This window comes from Bos grunniens, chromosome 3 (genome assembly GCF_055505025.1).
Source record: "Bos grunniens cultivar Pamir isolate PY7600 chromosome 3, Bosgru_T2T1.0, whole genome shotgun sequence".
Taxonomy (NCBI): domain Eukaryota; kingdom Metazoa; phylum Chordata; class Mammalia; order Artiodactyla; family Bovidae; genus Bos; species Bos grunniens.
Window position 1 is genome coordinate 11,365,234 of NC_141167.1, and position 14,923 is coordinate 11,380,156.

Consider the following 14,923-nt stretch of genomic DNA (forward strand, 5'->3'; position numbering starts at 1 on the left):
GGAGAAAGCCAGGCCCCTCAAAACTCTTCATCCCCCAACCCAATGGAGCACCCACTTCCCTTGTCCTTTACTACGCAACTCAATCACCACCCTTCTCATCACAGAACCCCTGTTCAAGCTCCTCTCCCTCCTTCAGTCTTCTCCCAGCTTTCATCTCCTCTTTAAGTGAAACATCTCCGCTCCAGCTCATGTCTCCACCTAAAAGCCCTGCACCCTCTGGCCTCTGGTCACCAACCACCTTGCAATCTTCACTTCAGCTAACCAGAGCATCCTCTGCTTTCTCTTGTCTCTCTGTCTTTTGCAGGTCTGTCCCCTTCACCAAGAAAGCCCTCCCTCACCTCTCTGCCTTGTATCTCCTACTCAGGCTTCAGGACTCAGCTCAGGTATCAACTCCTTCTAGAACTTCCCTGACTCCATGTGAGGAACTCTTTCTCTAGGCTCAAAGTATGCATAGCACTTAATATCCAAATTTCCTGCCTGTAACTCCTATTAGATTTTAAATTCCTTGAGAGCAGGGACTACATCTTACTGGTACATACAGCAAGCAACACCATGCTAAGTAAAAGTTCACTGCATAAATAAATGAATGCTGACCCTAACTTCACATATATTATGAAACAGAGTGATCTGGAAACCCGACATTCATGTCAAATATTAGTTCTGAAGGAAAACATATCCTGAGTTAAAAATAAGTGCCTATTATGAGCCAGGCATTGTGTTAGCTCCCTGTATAAGCCAATTGCAATGTTGGAAAAATTATCCAACCTCTCCAAACCTCATTTTCTTCATTTGCAAAATAATACTTGGGGTTATGAGAATTAAGAAAGATAACTACTACTAAAAAAAAAATCAATCAGTATCTAATACATTCAGTTCAGTTTAGTCGCTCAGTCGCGTCCGACTCTTTGCGACCCCATGAATCGCACCATGCCAGGCCTCCCTGTCCTTCACCAACTCCTGGAGTTTACTCAAACTCATGTCCATTGAGTCAGTGATGCCATCCAGCCATCTCATCCTCTGTTGTCCCCTTCTCCTTCTGCCCCCAATCCCTCCCAGCATCAGGGTCTTTTCCAATGAGTCAACTCTTCACATCAGGTGGCCAAAGTATTGGAGTTTCAGCTTCAACATCAGTCCTTCCAAAGAACACCCAGGACTGATCTTTAGGATGGACTGGCTGGATCTCCTTGCAGTCCAAGGGACTCTCAAGAGTCTTCTCCAACACTACAGGTCAAAAGCATCAATTCTTCGGCGCTTAGCTTTCTTCACAGTCCAATTCTCACATCCATACATGGAAAAACAATAGCCTTGACTAGACGGACCTTTGTTGGCAAAGTAATGTCTCTGCTTTTCAATATGCTATCTAGGTTGGTCATAACTTTCCTTCCAAGGAGTAAGTGTCTTTTAATTTCATGGCTGCAATCACCATCTGCAGTGATTTTGGAGCCCCCAAAAATAAAGTCTGACACTGTTTCCACTGCTGCAAAAAGGAGGTTGCTTCCCTTTCCTGTTTCTCAGTCTGAGATGATAAAGAAAACTTCTATTCCCATAACAAAATTTCAGTGTCTAGTATAAGTTTCTTCCTCACCTGTTAGTCTGAGGCTATTTAGGTAATGTCTAGTCCCACACAACAAAACTTTCTCTCCCTGCTCTGGGCACCAGCTTATTCCCACACTTCTTTGCTAATAGAGCTATGCTAGTTCTGTTACACAGCTCTCCCACCCCACCACCTGCTCTGGTCAAACTGACTTACACATCCTCCCAATATGTACCACACAGAGCGCTTTCTGTCCCTCCCAAGAATGTCCTTCTCTCCACTTCCACAAAATCCACCCATTCAATCAACAATGACTTAACTGATACTGTGGCTGACCTAGCACCTGCCAACCATATGCTAGTTTATAAAGCAGCATCTCGATCTAAATAATTTCACTAATAATACAAAGAACAGCTACCATTTGAGTGTTTCTTTATGCTTTCCATTTGTATGCATTATTAACATAGCTTCACTATAGTGTTGCACTGTGAACCAGAAGTGTTATTTCATTTTTTTTTTAAAGTTGCCTTGGAGAGGTCAAATAGCATACACAAGTTTAAACAGTGAGTGATGTCGTCCAGACTCAAATTCTGATCTTGCTACCAAGCCTAAGCTCTTAATTATCAAATGACACTGCCTTGAAGTAGAGGAAGAAAACCCAATTTTACCTACAAATCAGGAAATCTACCCAAAGTGGGGAATACCTAAGTTCTCTTTTTCAATTTCTGGCTGCACCATGCAGCATGTGGGATTTTAGTTCCCTGACTAGGAATAGAACCTGTGCCCGCTAAGGTGGAAGCGTGGAGTCTTAACCACTGGACCTCCAGGTAGGTCCCTTGGGCTCTCTCTTGAAGAATCATTCATTCAGTCCTTAATTCATTCATTAAACATGGCTGCCTAACGTGTCATCGACTATGGAAGCACAGGGGACAGAGGAAGAACAAGCCAGAAGAAGATCCTCCTGAAGCGTAAAGGCGAAGAAAGTGAACAAGCAATTACATCTGATTCTTCTTCAAGCCTTTCTTTAACCACCTATTGTAAGAAACATCCCTTCTCTGAACTTCCATGCTTTATTCTAAGTATTTCTTTCAGCAAGACTACACTACCTTTTTTCCCATGTTAATTTTTTCCAATTATCAGTGACACATGTTCCTGATAGAAGATGTCACTTTCCTGTATTACTGCTATTTGCCTACTTCTTATCTCCCCTGCTAGAGTCTAAGCAGCTTAAGTGTAGGATAAATGTCAGATTTCTCAAGTATGCCTTACAGCATCTTACATGAAGTGGGTAGTTTAATATTTGTTGAATGAGTGAAAAAAAAAGAAAGAAAAGAAATTCAGTTTTGCAGGCAATTTGCTGATGTTTCTAACTGTGAAAAACTGAATTGAATAATGCTTTTATCAATGTCATACCACAAAACAACAGCAATGTACCCTCCTCTGTACATTAACTATCAACAGGTTTCCCTTTTAAACGAGGTTCAGAATGTTCTGATACCTTGCCAAATGTACATGATGATTTTTATCCATATCCGGTACATCAGTATTAAGACCACGTGGTTATTTGTTTCTCCTGTGTTCCCTGTCCTCCACACTGGCAAATATTAGAAGCTGCCAGAACAAATCATTCTAGAGAAGCTCCCCCCAATTCAAAGAATTACCTCTGTTGGTTTCAGGTTCTTCAAGTATCACAAAGGAATCTCTGTCAGCACCCAGCTGAGGTTTACGGAAAACATCTACCCCCAGCTGCCTAAGTCTGTCCACAGTGAACCTCCTTGCTTTCTCAGGGGGCACCGCTGCTGTTGATCCATTTTGCTGGCTGGGCTCTTCTGCCTTCTCATCTGCTGCTTCTGTTTTTCTCAGGCCTTTTTCTTCCTCGAGGGCATGAGGTTCAGGTGCCACAAGCCCTTCAGTCTGATGCTCTTCACTGTCCTTGTTCCCCAGGACGCTGCATTCTTGACGTGCCACTGAGACGTCCCCAGGTGGAGGTCTAGCATCACTTTGCTCCTGTTTCTCGGGAACTTCTAGCTCTTCACTTCCTGTCAAATCTTTACCGCAAGGCTCGTCGGATTTAGCAGTGATCTGGGGTTCCTTTGAAACTGCAGGAAGCGCGTTAATTTCCATTTCACATCCTGCACCTGTTGTCTGCGCAGAGTCTTTGCTGTGGTGGTCGCCATTCACCTCAGTTGTATTTTCAGTGTCTATGGTTTCTTTGTGATGGCTTGCCTGATACTTAGTGGACCTAGAGAGGAGAAAACAAGCTGGAGTTAAACATTCTCCTAAATGAGAAACATTCCCAACCCTTTGCACATAATTGGTTAGATCAGTTTTATAAGAGCGAGGAATCTCAATTTTTACACCAGGTGTTTGCCTCAAAACTGAATGTTTATGAAAATTATAATCACAAGGAAAGAAGGTTCTTACTTCAGGAGCGCCATGGCATTTCCCTGGCAAGTGGGCCGGGGTTTACGTTTGAAGAACTCATGAACGGTTTTATTCTCAGGCATGTGATATGGAAGATTAAGTGCAGACTCTATAAAATGGAACAGAATAAGCAAAGGCATATACTATATAGTCCGAAATGTTGCTTTACATTCAGTTAAACAGTACAACCAAAGCCATCACCGGAAATAGAAAACAATCCTGCCTTTAACATAAAATAGGATCTAAGTACAAAAGAATTCCATGAAGGCCAGTGGCTTTTAAAACTAGCTGTGAAATCAACTGATCCAAGAAGTTTTTTAAAAATACAAATTCTTGAACCCCATTTCAAGTCTATTGAGTCAGAATTTCTTTGGGGCCTAAGAATTTATAAATTTGGTTTGTAAAAGAGATCCTGATGCAGCCAGACCACAGACAACCCTTTAAAAAATTCCCTCCCAGGACTTCCCTGGAGGTCCATTGGTTAAAACTCTACACTGCTAAAGCAGGGGGCTCGGGTCCGATTCCTGGTTGAGGAACTAAGATCCCACATGCTGCGTGGCCAAAACATTTTTTAAAGTTTTAAATAAATTTTAAAAATGAAAAATTCCCTTCTTACCACCACTAGTTCTGGAAATTTTCTTAGTTTATATTAATGTTCCAGAGGCTTTAGAACCAAGGCCATTCATCAAGATCAATTCTAAACTTCAATGTTTACCGTATTGGTTTCTTTACCTCGAATAAGGCGCTGAGTCTCACTATGCAATTTTTTTAATGCTTCCTTACTTAACTTGGCTGCCTTTCTTTCCTTAAAGAAAACAAAAAGTGAGACTACATTAATGCTTTTATCAAGAAAGATATCCCTTAAGAGTCTGCTCTTTCCAAGAAAAGATAGAGAAGAAACAGTCATCTCTAATAAACTCAATACAATATAAACTTCAAGAGCTCATTTATTTGCAAGTCTCTTAGAATTGATTCAACCTAATTCATATCTGTGTTCCTACTATGTACAAAGCAATATCCTGGGAATCAGGAAAATACAACAGATACAATAAAATTCCAGAGAAATCCACAATCTGCTGGGAAAAGAGCTCAGCATGACAAATATTAACATACAGGGCTCTACCTCACCTTCCTCGTGGTGCCTTTTGACAACTCAGTTTCTTCTTCAAATGAATAGACCCCACTCTCCAAAGACAGTTCTTTTTTCTAAAAAAGAAGGTTGCAAATGGATTAATAGAGACAAAAATTAAACCGACACAAGAGGATGTTGCTTATGCAAAGACTGTTTTTGCACTCCAACATCACATCATGCTACATTAATAATAAATCAATAATTATTAAACACAAAATGTTAGACACACAACATCCTATAATGCCTAGAAAATAAACTAGATGTCTCCCATGGAGCTTGGGGCCTCATTTCTTACACCTCTGTATTTCCCTAAGGAGGGACAATGACCCCTCAGGGAGCTAAAAAGATAATCTTTGGAAGAACAATTATGCTTCCAAACACTCAGGACAAGGATGCTTTGACTGATGCTTCTCTTTCATAGCCTTCCTGAAACCCTAAAAGTTCATGTCCTAGAGGCCATTAAGTTATAAAATTTATAGCTCTTCCCCTTTTTCACCTGTTTCTTATACAACATAAAGTATCTTATGGGACTTCCCTGGTGGTCTGGTGTTAAGAATCCACCTGCCAACGCAGGTGACATGGGTTTGATCCCTGGTCTGGTGCCACAGAGCAACTAACCCATGTACCACAACTATTGTGCCTGTGCTCCAGAGCCCGCGAGCAGCAACTACCAAGCCCTCAGGCCTACAGCCTGTGCTCTGCAACAAGAGAAGCCCCCACAACGAGAAGCCCATGCACTGCAACCACAGGAGCCCCCGGCCACCACAGTTAGAGAAAATGCACGCACAGCAGTGCAGACCCAGCGCAGCCCAACTAAATAAATAAAATAAAGTACCTTACTTTTTGCCTCAAAAAGTAATGAAAATACTAGTTTGTGATAAATAAGGGATTAGAAGATAAGCAGAAGTAAAATCAAAGCGAAAACGTGCAAAAGAAGAGCGAAAGATGGAAAAAACTATGCAGCTGAAAAAGAAGGAAACAAAAAATGAAGTACATTTGAAAGAATAATTTGCTGTTTCCAAGGCAGATTAACGTTTTAGGAAAAAAGAGTTGCTTTTAGTTCTAGGAGGTTGTTTCTGCACTCAGAATACAGCTTTGAGTTGATCAGGACAATGAAAATACTAGTTTCCAAACAAGTTAGAATGTCTATAACTTGTACTGCATGGTTCCAAAATTAACAGCTGAAAAACTTGTATCAATTGACATGTGTTTTTCTTCAGTTAAAAAAAAATTAGGGTTCCATCAGTAAATCAGAACACAAAGCAAAGGTTCGAAGCAGTGGGTTAGCTCTTACTGCAATCATTGTTTACTTGCCTTGTGCTTTTTTACTTTGTTTTTCACAGCCGCCCTTATTGATTCTAACGACTCTTCATCTTCTAATGGAGAGTGATCTTCCTCCTCCAACCCAGTTTCAAAAAGGTCTTTATCCACAAGCAGACAGCCACTGTCATTAAATGGCTGTTTCACATCATCTTCCTGGATAACACATAAGGAAAAAACAAAATGCAATCATTTTAAATCCAGTATTTTACTACATCATACAGCAATTTGCATCAGGACAGAAAAGTTCACATTTCATGAGCAGACAAGTACATGGCATCCTAGAACATTATCATTGGTTCCTTTGTCATCCTTTGAAATCCATGCTGTGATCTGATGCAATCGTCCAAAACTAACTTAATCAATAGTACCTTTGTTTTTGAAAAGTCAATTAACAGTTCATTAAACAGCAACTAGTTTATAAAATTTGAGGACAGTTTTTCTAGTTAGCAAACAAGACTTCCGATTGATGGGTGCATGAAAATTCCTCCTATGGAAGCTAATTTTCATCAGATCAGAAACAGCCAAGAGTAACTCCATGTGCTCACAAAGAAAATCAGAAACCTACTTATTTAGAAATGTCCTCTTGTATCCAAAATGGAGAATGAGACCACCAAACAACAGATTTGAAATTACATACCTCACTGCAAAACAATCAACTCAAAGCTATATTCTGAGTGCAGAAACAACCTCCAAGAACTAAAAGCAACTCTTTTTCCCTAAAATGTTAATCTGCCCTGGAAACAGCAAATTATTCTTTCAAATGTACCTTATTTTTTGTTTCCTTCTTTTTCAGCTGCCTAATTTTTTCCATCTTTCGCTCTTCTTTCTCAAGTCTTCGCTTTGATTTTACTTTTGCTTTTCCTCCAATTCCTTCTTTACCACACATGGGCTTTTTGGAAATCTTTCTGTCAACTGTAAAGTCCACAGAGTTTTCAGACTGGAGACCCATCTCTAAGCAAGGTGTCATTTGGGTTTCAGAATTCTCCTGACATAAAGACTCCTCAACGTCACTTTCATCACTGTCTGCCAGAGTTTTATGGATCCTTCTGGCTTCTCCATTCTTTCCAGCACACAGGTTCTCTTTATCCTCCTCTTCGGCAGCGTCATAGGTAGTTTTCTCTGGAGACACTGGGTCTTCTCTTTCAGAATCACTCTCTTGCAGCACCTTCCTGCTTTTCAATTTCCTGCTCACAAATATCTCTTCATCTGAATCTGGAGGAAACACAGTTTTTTTTTTAGAGGCCTACTGTCATTTGGCCTTGCTCCTAGTCCCACCACTCCTGAAAATCATATCCAATTATCCAAGTGATATATCACCTTGTGAAATTACGTAACTAAGAACTAATTGTAGCAAAGCAAATCTAAAAATACATTTTGAAAAACATTTTCTCTTGAAAAATATCTCTTACTGAGAAATGTAATTATATATATTTACAAAGTGTAAAGCTGTTCTGATCCTTCTGGCAGGTGTTAAAAATCCTTTTATTACAGAATGAATGCATTTAACTAGGCAATGTGCTAGCTTTTAGATACTTTATACATTCAATAATATAATAGAAGTAGTTATTTCCAAGAGTATATGCACTATTATTTTGCTTTTATAATAAACAGAATAAACAAGGTGAGGTATTAATAATTTTAAAAATCAAGAGAATAATTTAATTAATCCAGTCCACTTAGAACCACGCTCCCACATTCTATTCCTAAAAATAAAAGTAATAAAAGTACTGACTGTTACAAACCTTGTTCACTCAAGGGCCCAATTGTTTCACAGCTGCCCTGTCCACTGTCTGAAGGACTGTCTGTTTCCTCTTGTGAAATGAGTTTTGAATCATTGATTTCTAGGTGAACCTAGAAAATGAGAATATACTTTGTATTAACCAGTAAGTGACAGAACACTCTAAGTACATAAAGATACATAAATCATCATGGGATCATCAGACTGAAATAAGGGGAAAAAAATAATACAATGGTTTAACAAAAGGATGACATTAAAAATTACTGGCTAGAAAAAACAAACTAAAACTCATTGTTCATCTTTGAAGGATATTACAGAGGCAACACTTTGAGTTATGGTAAATAAGAATCAAGCATTATTGTGCTTTTCTGTGTGAACTATTTCTCACTGTATGCATATGATATGTTAAATATCATCACACTCAGGCAATCCAGATATGGGAAGCTCTACAGGACAAACGATGTCATTTCTTTAACAATAAATTGCAAGAATAAAAAGAGGGAGGGGGACTTATAAAGAGAGTTAAGGTATTTACACATACATACAGAGATACAGCAACACCTGCAATACGCAGGCTTTGTCTCAATCCTAATTCAAACAAACTGAAAGTATATGTAAGAGTCAAAAAAATCTGAACTCTGATCATTTAATATCAAGCAATATTTCTAAATGCTTTAGGTATGGTAATAATATTATAGTTATCTTTTTTGGAATGCACTTACCTTTTAGAGATGTATCATGACATATTTGTGGATGAAGTATGTGTGGAAATTTGCTGTCAAGTAATCCAGTAAAGGGGGGAAGTACATGGGGGTGTAAATGAAACAAGATTGGCAGGACTTGATAACTGTAGAAGTTAGGTGACGGGTTCATTATAAGAGCTTTTCTATGTTTATGACTGAAATTCAGCCCCAAACTACCCCCTCCAATTTTTTAAGTCACAAGTGAAAAATCTAAGGAGAAGGGAGTTAGTTGGATAACTTGACTAGTTAGTGATCAAGCTAACCCTAGATGCCAGTTCCCCCACAACCCTGGTGTTCGCAGGACTCTGAATCAACTTATTAATAAGGGGGGAAATACATCTGTAATGTAATGGGCACAAGACCACACTCGAACGGTTTCTGAGACAACTACTAAGTTGATTTGAATGTTTAGTGCAATTATTAAAATAATAACAAAAAATAACACAAACAGAGGAATCACTGAGGATCATGATGTATGCTGTTGATTCTCCCAACAACTCAAAGCAGTAACACTACTTGTGGATATGGAAAGTGAGCTTAGGTAACCACATGGCTCATTACAAGGTGATGTTCCTAACCACTCTATTCTAGGCAATCTGGAGCAGAGCCAGCAATAATCAGGGCCAGGAACACAGTGAGGTTAGGAGGTCTCAAAACACTCAGTAATCAAAAGGATTTTTGTGCAAAATTAAAATTTTAAAAATCAATGGGTAAATTATGGCCCATGAGTTCAGCTGCCTGCTTTTGTAAAGCTTTTTTGGAACCTGGGCCAGGCTGAGAGTGAGGTGAGTAAGGCAGTGTAGTGCAGATACAGGGTTGGATTGTGTGTTCACTTCAGTTTGATATCTTGTTCAAAACCAAATTATGGAATTTTTTTGCATTAATTTTTATTTTAAGAAAAACTGCATAAAATATTATCTTGAACAACAAAGTCCTACTGTATACCACAGGGAACTCTGTTTAATATTCTGTGATAAACCATAGTGGAAAAGGATATGAAAAAGAATGTGTGTGTAAGTGTAACTGAGTCACTTTGCTGTATAGTAGTAACTAACACAACATGGTAATTCAACTATACTTCAATAAAAATGTTTAAAAACTTATGTTGATTACTGAGTATTTTAGCGCCCCGTTAAATTTTGCCCCAGACTGTCTCACTTCAGCCCCAGCTCCAAAAAAGAACACAGATTTGGAAAGATGCTTCTATGCCAATACCGAGAACGATCAGCCAGTCACCGCCCGGAAGGCTTCCAAGACTGGTACCTTCCCTTCTCGGGACCCAGTGCGATGACTTCAGAGGCCTCTTCCAGACCCAGTTTGGAACTCCCTAAGACGGCAACCCACTCCAGTATTCTTGCTTTGAGAATCCCAGGGACAGAGGAGCCTGATGGGCTGCCGTCTATGGGGTCGCACAGAGTTGGACACGACTGAAGCGACTTAGTGGTAGCAGCAGTAGCAAGACTCCAGCCGTCCATTTACAGAGACTTACGCTGCCGCGACTTCCCTGGTGGCTCAGAGGGTAAAGCGTCTGCCTACAATGCGGGAGACCCGGGTTCAATCCCTGGGTCGGGAATATCTCCTGGAGAAGGAAATGGTAACCCACTCCAGTATCTTTCCTGGAAAATCCTATGGACGGAGGAGTCTGGTGGGTTATAGTCCATGGGGTCGCAAAGAGTCGGACATGACTGAGCGACTTCACTTTCTCTTTCCTTATGCTGCCCCGACAGAGGAGCCTGGAGGGTTACGGTCGCATCCTAGCGGTTCGGTTCGGCTGGGTCCTTCCTCTTTTGGGGGCGCTGTTGGAGGAAGCGCTCCCGCCGCCGGAAACGCGCCAAAGGGGCGGGCGGAGCAGGCTGAGCTGGGGCCGGCGGCCGCCTGAGGGCGACGCAAAGCCCGGGTACAGGCTTTGAGGCAAGGGACTGAGGCGAGAGGGACCCAGAGCCGGGGCCGACCGCTGGGTCCCGAGCGCGCGGGGCCCGCGGGTTTATCTCCGCGCGAGTAGAGAAGCCGAGCCGCCGCGGGGCGCGCCGGGAACTGTAGTCCTCCCGCCTCCGCGACCCGCTCCGCCGGCTCGACCCCTGCTCCCCCCCCCACCCTCGGCGCCGGGCCCTCGCAGCTACGGATGGAGGCAAGGGCACGAACTCACCTCGGAAACCACTTCACCCGTCATGACCCCGGTCTCCTCAGCGCGCCACTCGGGACGAAACAGGTCCCCAGTTCCCTTACTCGTCAGGACGCGGCCGCTCCCGCCGTCTCCAGCCAGGCAGCGGCGTTCGAGCTTTCGCGCCCAGCCGGAGTAGAGGCCTCGCCCTCGATGATTTGCACCAATCCGGAGGAGACTTTCTACGTGAGACCACGCCCCCATGCTGTCCTACCAATCACGGAACGCCTTCGGCCAGCCCGTTGAATGTAATTTGGGTGAGGTTGGCGGTTTGCTGCTTCTCTTGTCAACTCAGGCTGGGGGAGCTGGAGGTGTCCTGCCTGACTTGCGGCCAGATCCTCTGGCCTTGCAAGACGATACTGTGCGAGTGGTGGTCTTTGACCTTTGACCTTTACCGTAGCGCGACAGATCGCATCAAGCGCAATTTGAGGAGTGAGCCCTCCAGGCAGGAAGTGAGCCGGAAGCAGATACCTGGGCCATCTGAGGTCGTCCTCCGTGGCGATTTCCTCTAGGACTTTCTTTCTCGGAGCAGCTGGATCCTACTTGCTCCTTCTTGTACTTGGAACACGCCACTGGACATCAGAAAAGTTTTGTGGCTGCTCAGATACCAAAGAATATCCTTGGATAAAGTTTGTAATTTTATTTAAGGTTAATCCGAGTATACAGAAAACACCCACCCATCCCACTCCTATACTCTTTGAACAAGGCAGGTTTAAAAAAAAAAAAAATGTCTGGAGTCAGACTAATCCCAGACAGTTCTAATCCCTTGTCATTGTGCTGGTTACTATTTGCCTCTTCAGGTCCATTCTGTCTCTTTCGTTATCCTGCTCTATCCAGACAAGACTGACTTCTCCCCACTGCATTATTCGAGCTTCCTTGCTCTCCAGATTCTTGCTGAGTCTCGCTACTGCAAGATATTTACAAGATTACTGTAAGGAAGACATCAGTGCACCAAAAAAGAAAGGTCACAGTTACCTTCCTGACTTCACCAACGATGATCCTATCCACTGATAGGATGAACAACTTGTTTCTATTTTCCCAGGACTATCCCAGTTTTAGCATTGAAAGTACCACCTCCTCAGATCATATCAGTCGCTCAGTCGTGTCAGACTCTTTGCAACCCCATGAATCGCAGCACGCCAGGCCTCCCTGTCCATCACCAACTCCCGGAGTTCACTGACCTCACATCCATCGAGTCAGTGATGCCATCCAGCCATCTCATCCTCTGTCGTCCCCTTCTCCTCTTGCCCCCAATCCCTCCCAGCATCAGAGTCTTTTCCAATGAGTCAACTCTTCACATGAGGTGGCCAAAGTACTGGAGTTTCAGCTTTAGCATCATTCCTTCCAAAGAAATCCCAGAGCTGATCTCCTTTAGAATGGACTGGTTGGATCTCCTTGCAGTCCAAGGGACTCTCAAGAGTCTTCTCCAACACCACAGTTCAAAAGCACCAATTCTTGGGCACTGAGCCTTCTTCACGGTCCAATTCTCACATCCATACATGACCACAGGAAAAACCATAGCCTTGACTAGATGGACCTTTGTTGGCAAAGTAATGTCTCTGCTTTTCAATATGCTATCTAGGTTGGTCATAACTTTCCTTCCAAGGAGTAAGCATCCTTTAATTTCATGGCTGCAGTCACCATCTGCAGTGAGTTTGGAGCCCAGAAAAATAAAGTCTGACACTGTTTCCACTGTTTCCCCATCTAGTTCCCATGAAGTGATGGGACTGGATGCCATGATCTTCGTTTTCTGAATGTTGAGCTTTAAGCCAACTTTTTCACTCTCCATTTTCACCTTCATCAAGAGGCTTTTTAGTTCCTCTTCACTTTCTGCCATAAGGGTGGTATCATCTGCATATCTGAGGTTATTGATATTTCTCCCGGCAATCTTAATTCCAGCTTGTGTTTCTTCCAGTCCAGCATTTCTCATGATGTACTCTGCATATAAGTTAAATAAGCAGGGTGACAATATACAGCCTTGACATACTCCTTTTCCTATTTGGAACCAGTCTGTTGTTCCATGTCCAGTTCTAACTGTTGCTTCCTGACCTGCATACAAATTTCTCAAGAGGCAGGTCAGGTGGTCTGGTATTCCCATCTCTTTCAGAATTTTCCACAGTTTACTGTGATCCACACAGTCAAAGGCTTTGGCATAGTCAATAAAGCAGAAATAGATGTTTTTCTGGAACTCTCTTGCTTTTTCGATGATCCAGCGGATGTTGGCAATTTGATCTCTGGTTCCTCTGCCTTTTCTAAAACCAGCTTGAACATCAGGAAGTTCACGGTTCACGTATTGCTGAAGCCTGGCTTGGGGAATTTTGAGCATTACTTTACTAGCGTGTGAGATGAGACCACCTCCTCAGTCCTAGGCAAACCAGGATAGTTACTCACCGTATCCACTGGCCTTCTCCTCCAAATTTCCAGCTGTAGCTGGGTTCAGATAAATGTTCATCCTTATTTCATCACCTCCTCACCAGTTTCCAATGAACTTCTGTTCCCACCAATAAGATCCCATCATCCATTCTCTTTTCTGACATCTCAGTCTATCCACCTCTTCATGCACTTTACTATTAACACTTACACTGATGATTCCCAAATATACATCTGGCTTTCCTGGTGGCTCAGTGGTAAAGGATCGCCTGCCAAGCAGGAGATGCAAGTTCAATCCCTGGGTCTGGAAGATACCCTGGAGAAGGAAATGGCAACTCCGCCCAGTGTTCTTGCCTGGCAAATCCCATGGACAGAGGAGCAGAGTGGACTCCAGTCCATGGGGTCTCAAGGAGTTGGATCAGTTGAGTTCAGTTCAGTTCAGTCGCTCAGTCGTGTCCGACTCTTTGCAACCCCATGAATCGCAGCTCCCCAGGCCTCCTTGTCCATCACCAACTCCTGGAGTTCACTCAAACTCACGTCCAAGTCGGTGATGCCATGCAGCCATCTCATTCTCTTTCGTCCCCTTTTCCTCCTGCCCCAATCCCTCCCAGCATCAGAGTCTTTTCCAATGAGTCAACTCTTCACATGAGGTGGCCAAAGTACTGGAGTTTCAGCTTCAGCATCATTCCTTTCAAAGAACACCCAGGACTGATCTCCTTTAGGATGGACTGGTTGGATCTCCTTGCAGTCCAGGGGACTCTCAAGAGTCTTCTCCAACACCACAGTTCAAAAGCATCAATTCTTCGGCGCTCAGCTTTCTTCACAGTCCAACTCTCACATCCATACATGACCACAGGAAAAACCATAGCCTTGACTAGATAGACCTTTGTTGGCAAAGTAATGTCTCTGCTTTTCAATATGCTATCTAGGTTGATCATAAATTTCCTTCCGAGGAGTAAGCGTCTTTTAATTTCATGGCTGCAGTCACCATCTGCAGTGAGTTTGGAGCCCAGAAAAATAAAGTCTGACACTGTTTCCACTGTTTCCCCATCTAGTTCCCATGAAGTGATGGGACCCAATGCCATGATTTTAGTTTTCTGAATGTTGAGCTTTAAGCCAACTTTTGCACTCTCCTCTTTCACCTTCATCAAGAGGCTTTTGAGTTCCTCTTCACTTTCTGCCATAAGGGTGGTGTCATCTGCATATCTGAGGTTATTGATATTTCTCCCGGCAATCTTGATTCCAGCTTGTGTTTCTTTCAGCCCAGCGTTTCTCATGATGTACTCTGCACATAAGTTAAATAAGCAGGGTGACAATATACAGCCTTGACGTACTCCTTTTCCTATTTGGAACCAGTCTGTTGTTCCATGTCCAGTTCTAACTGTTGCTTCCTGACCTGCATACAAATTTCTCAAGAGGCAGGTCAGGTGGTCTGGTATTCCCCTCTCTTGAAGAATTTTCCACAGTTTATTGTGATCCACACAGTCAAAGGCTTTGG

At 42.7% G+C, this 14,923-nt stretch overlaps 1 protein-coding gene across 1 annotated transcript in view; it reads right to left on the reverse strand.

The window, feature by feature from the left end:
* The window catches only part of CLSPN (claspin), a 30,078-nt gene extending 16,523 nt beyond the window's left edge, over window positions 1-13,555 (reverse strand). Inside the window, exons 1-8 of the mRNA XM_086379025.1 lie at window positions 11,041-13,555; window positions 8,156-8,264; window positions 7,180-7,625; window positions 6,405-6,566; window positions 5,087-5,164; window positions 4,691-4,763; window positions 3,959-4,067; window positions 3,196-3,776 (exon numbers count right to left, since the gene is read on the reverse strand). Coding sequence (XP_086235151.1) covers window positions 3,196-3,776; window positions 3,959-4,067; window positions 4,691-4,763; window positions 5,087-5,164; window positions 6,405-6,566; window positions 7,180-7,625; window positions 8,156-8,264; window positions 11,041-11,259 — 1,777 coding nt within the window. The 5' untranslated portion in view covers window positions 11,260-13,555. The remainder of the gene's footprint in view (window positions 1-3,195; window positions 3,777-3,958; window positions 4,068-4,690; window positions 4,764-5,086; window positions 5,165-6,404; window positions 6,567-7,179; window positions 7,626-8,155; window positions 8,265-11,040) is intronic.
* Between the last annotated feature and the right edge of the window lie 1,368 nt (window positions 13,556-14,923).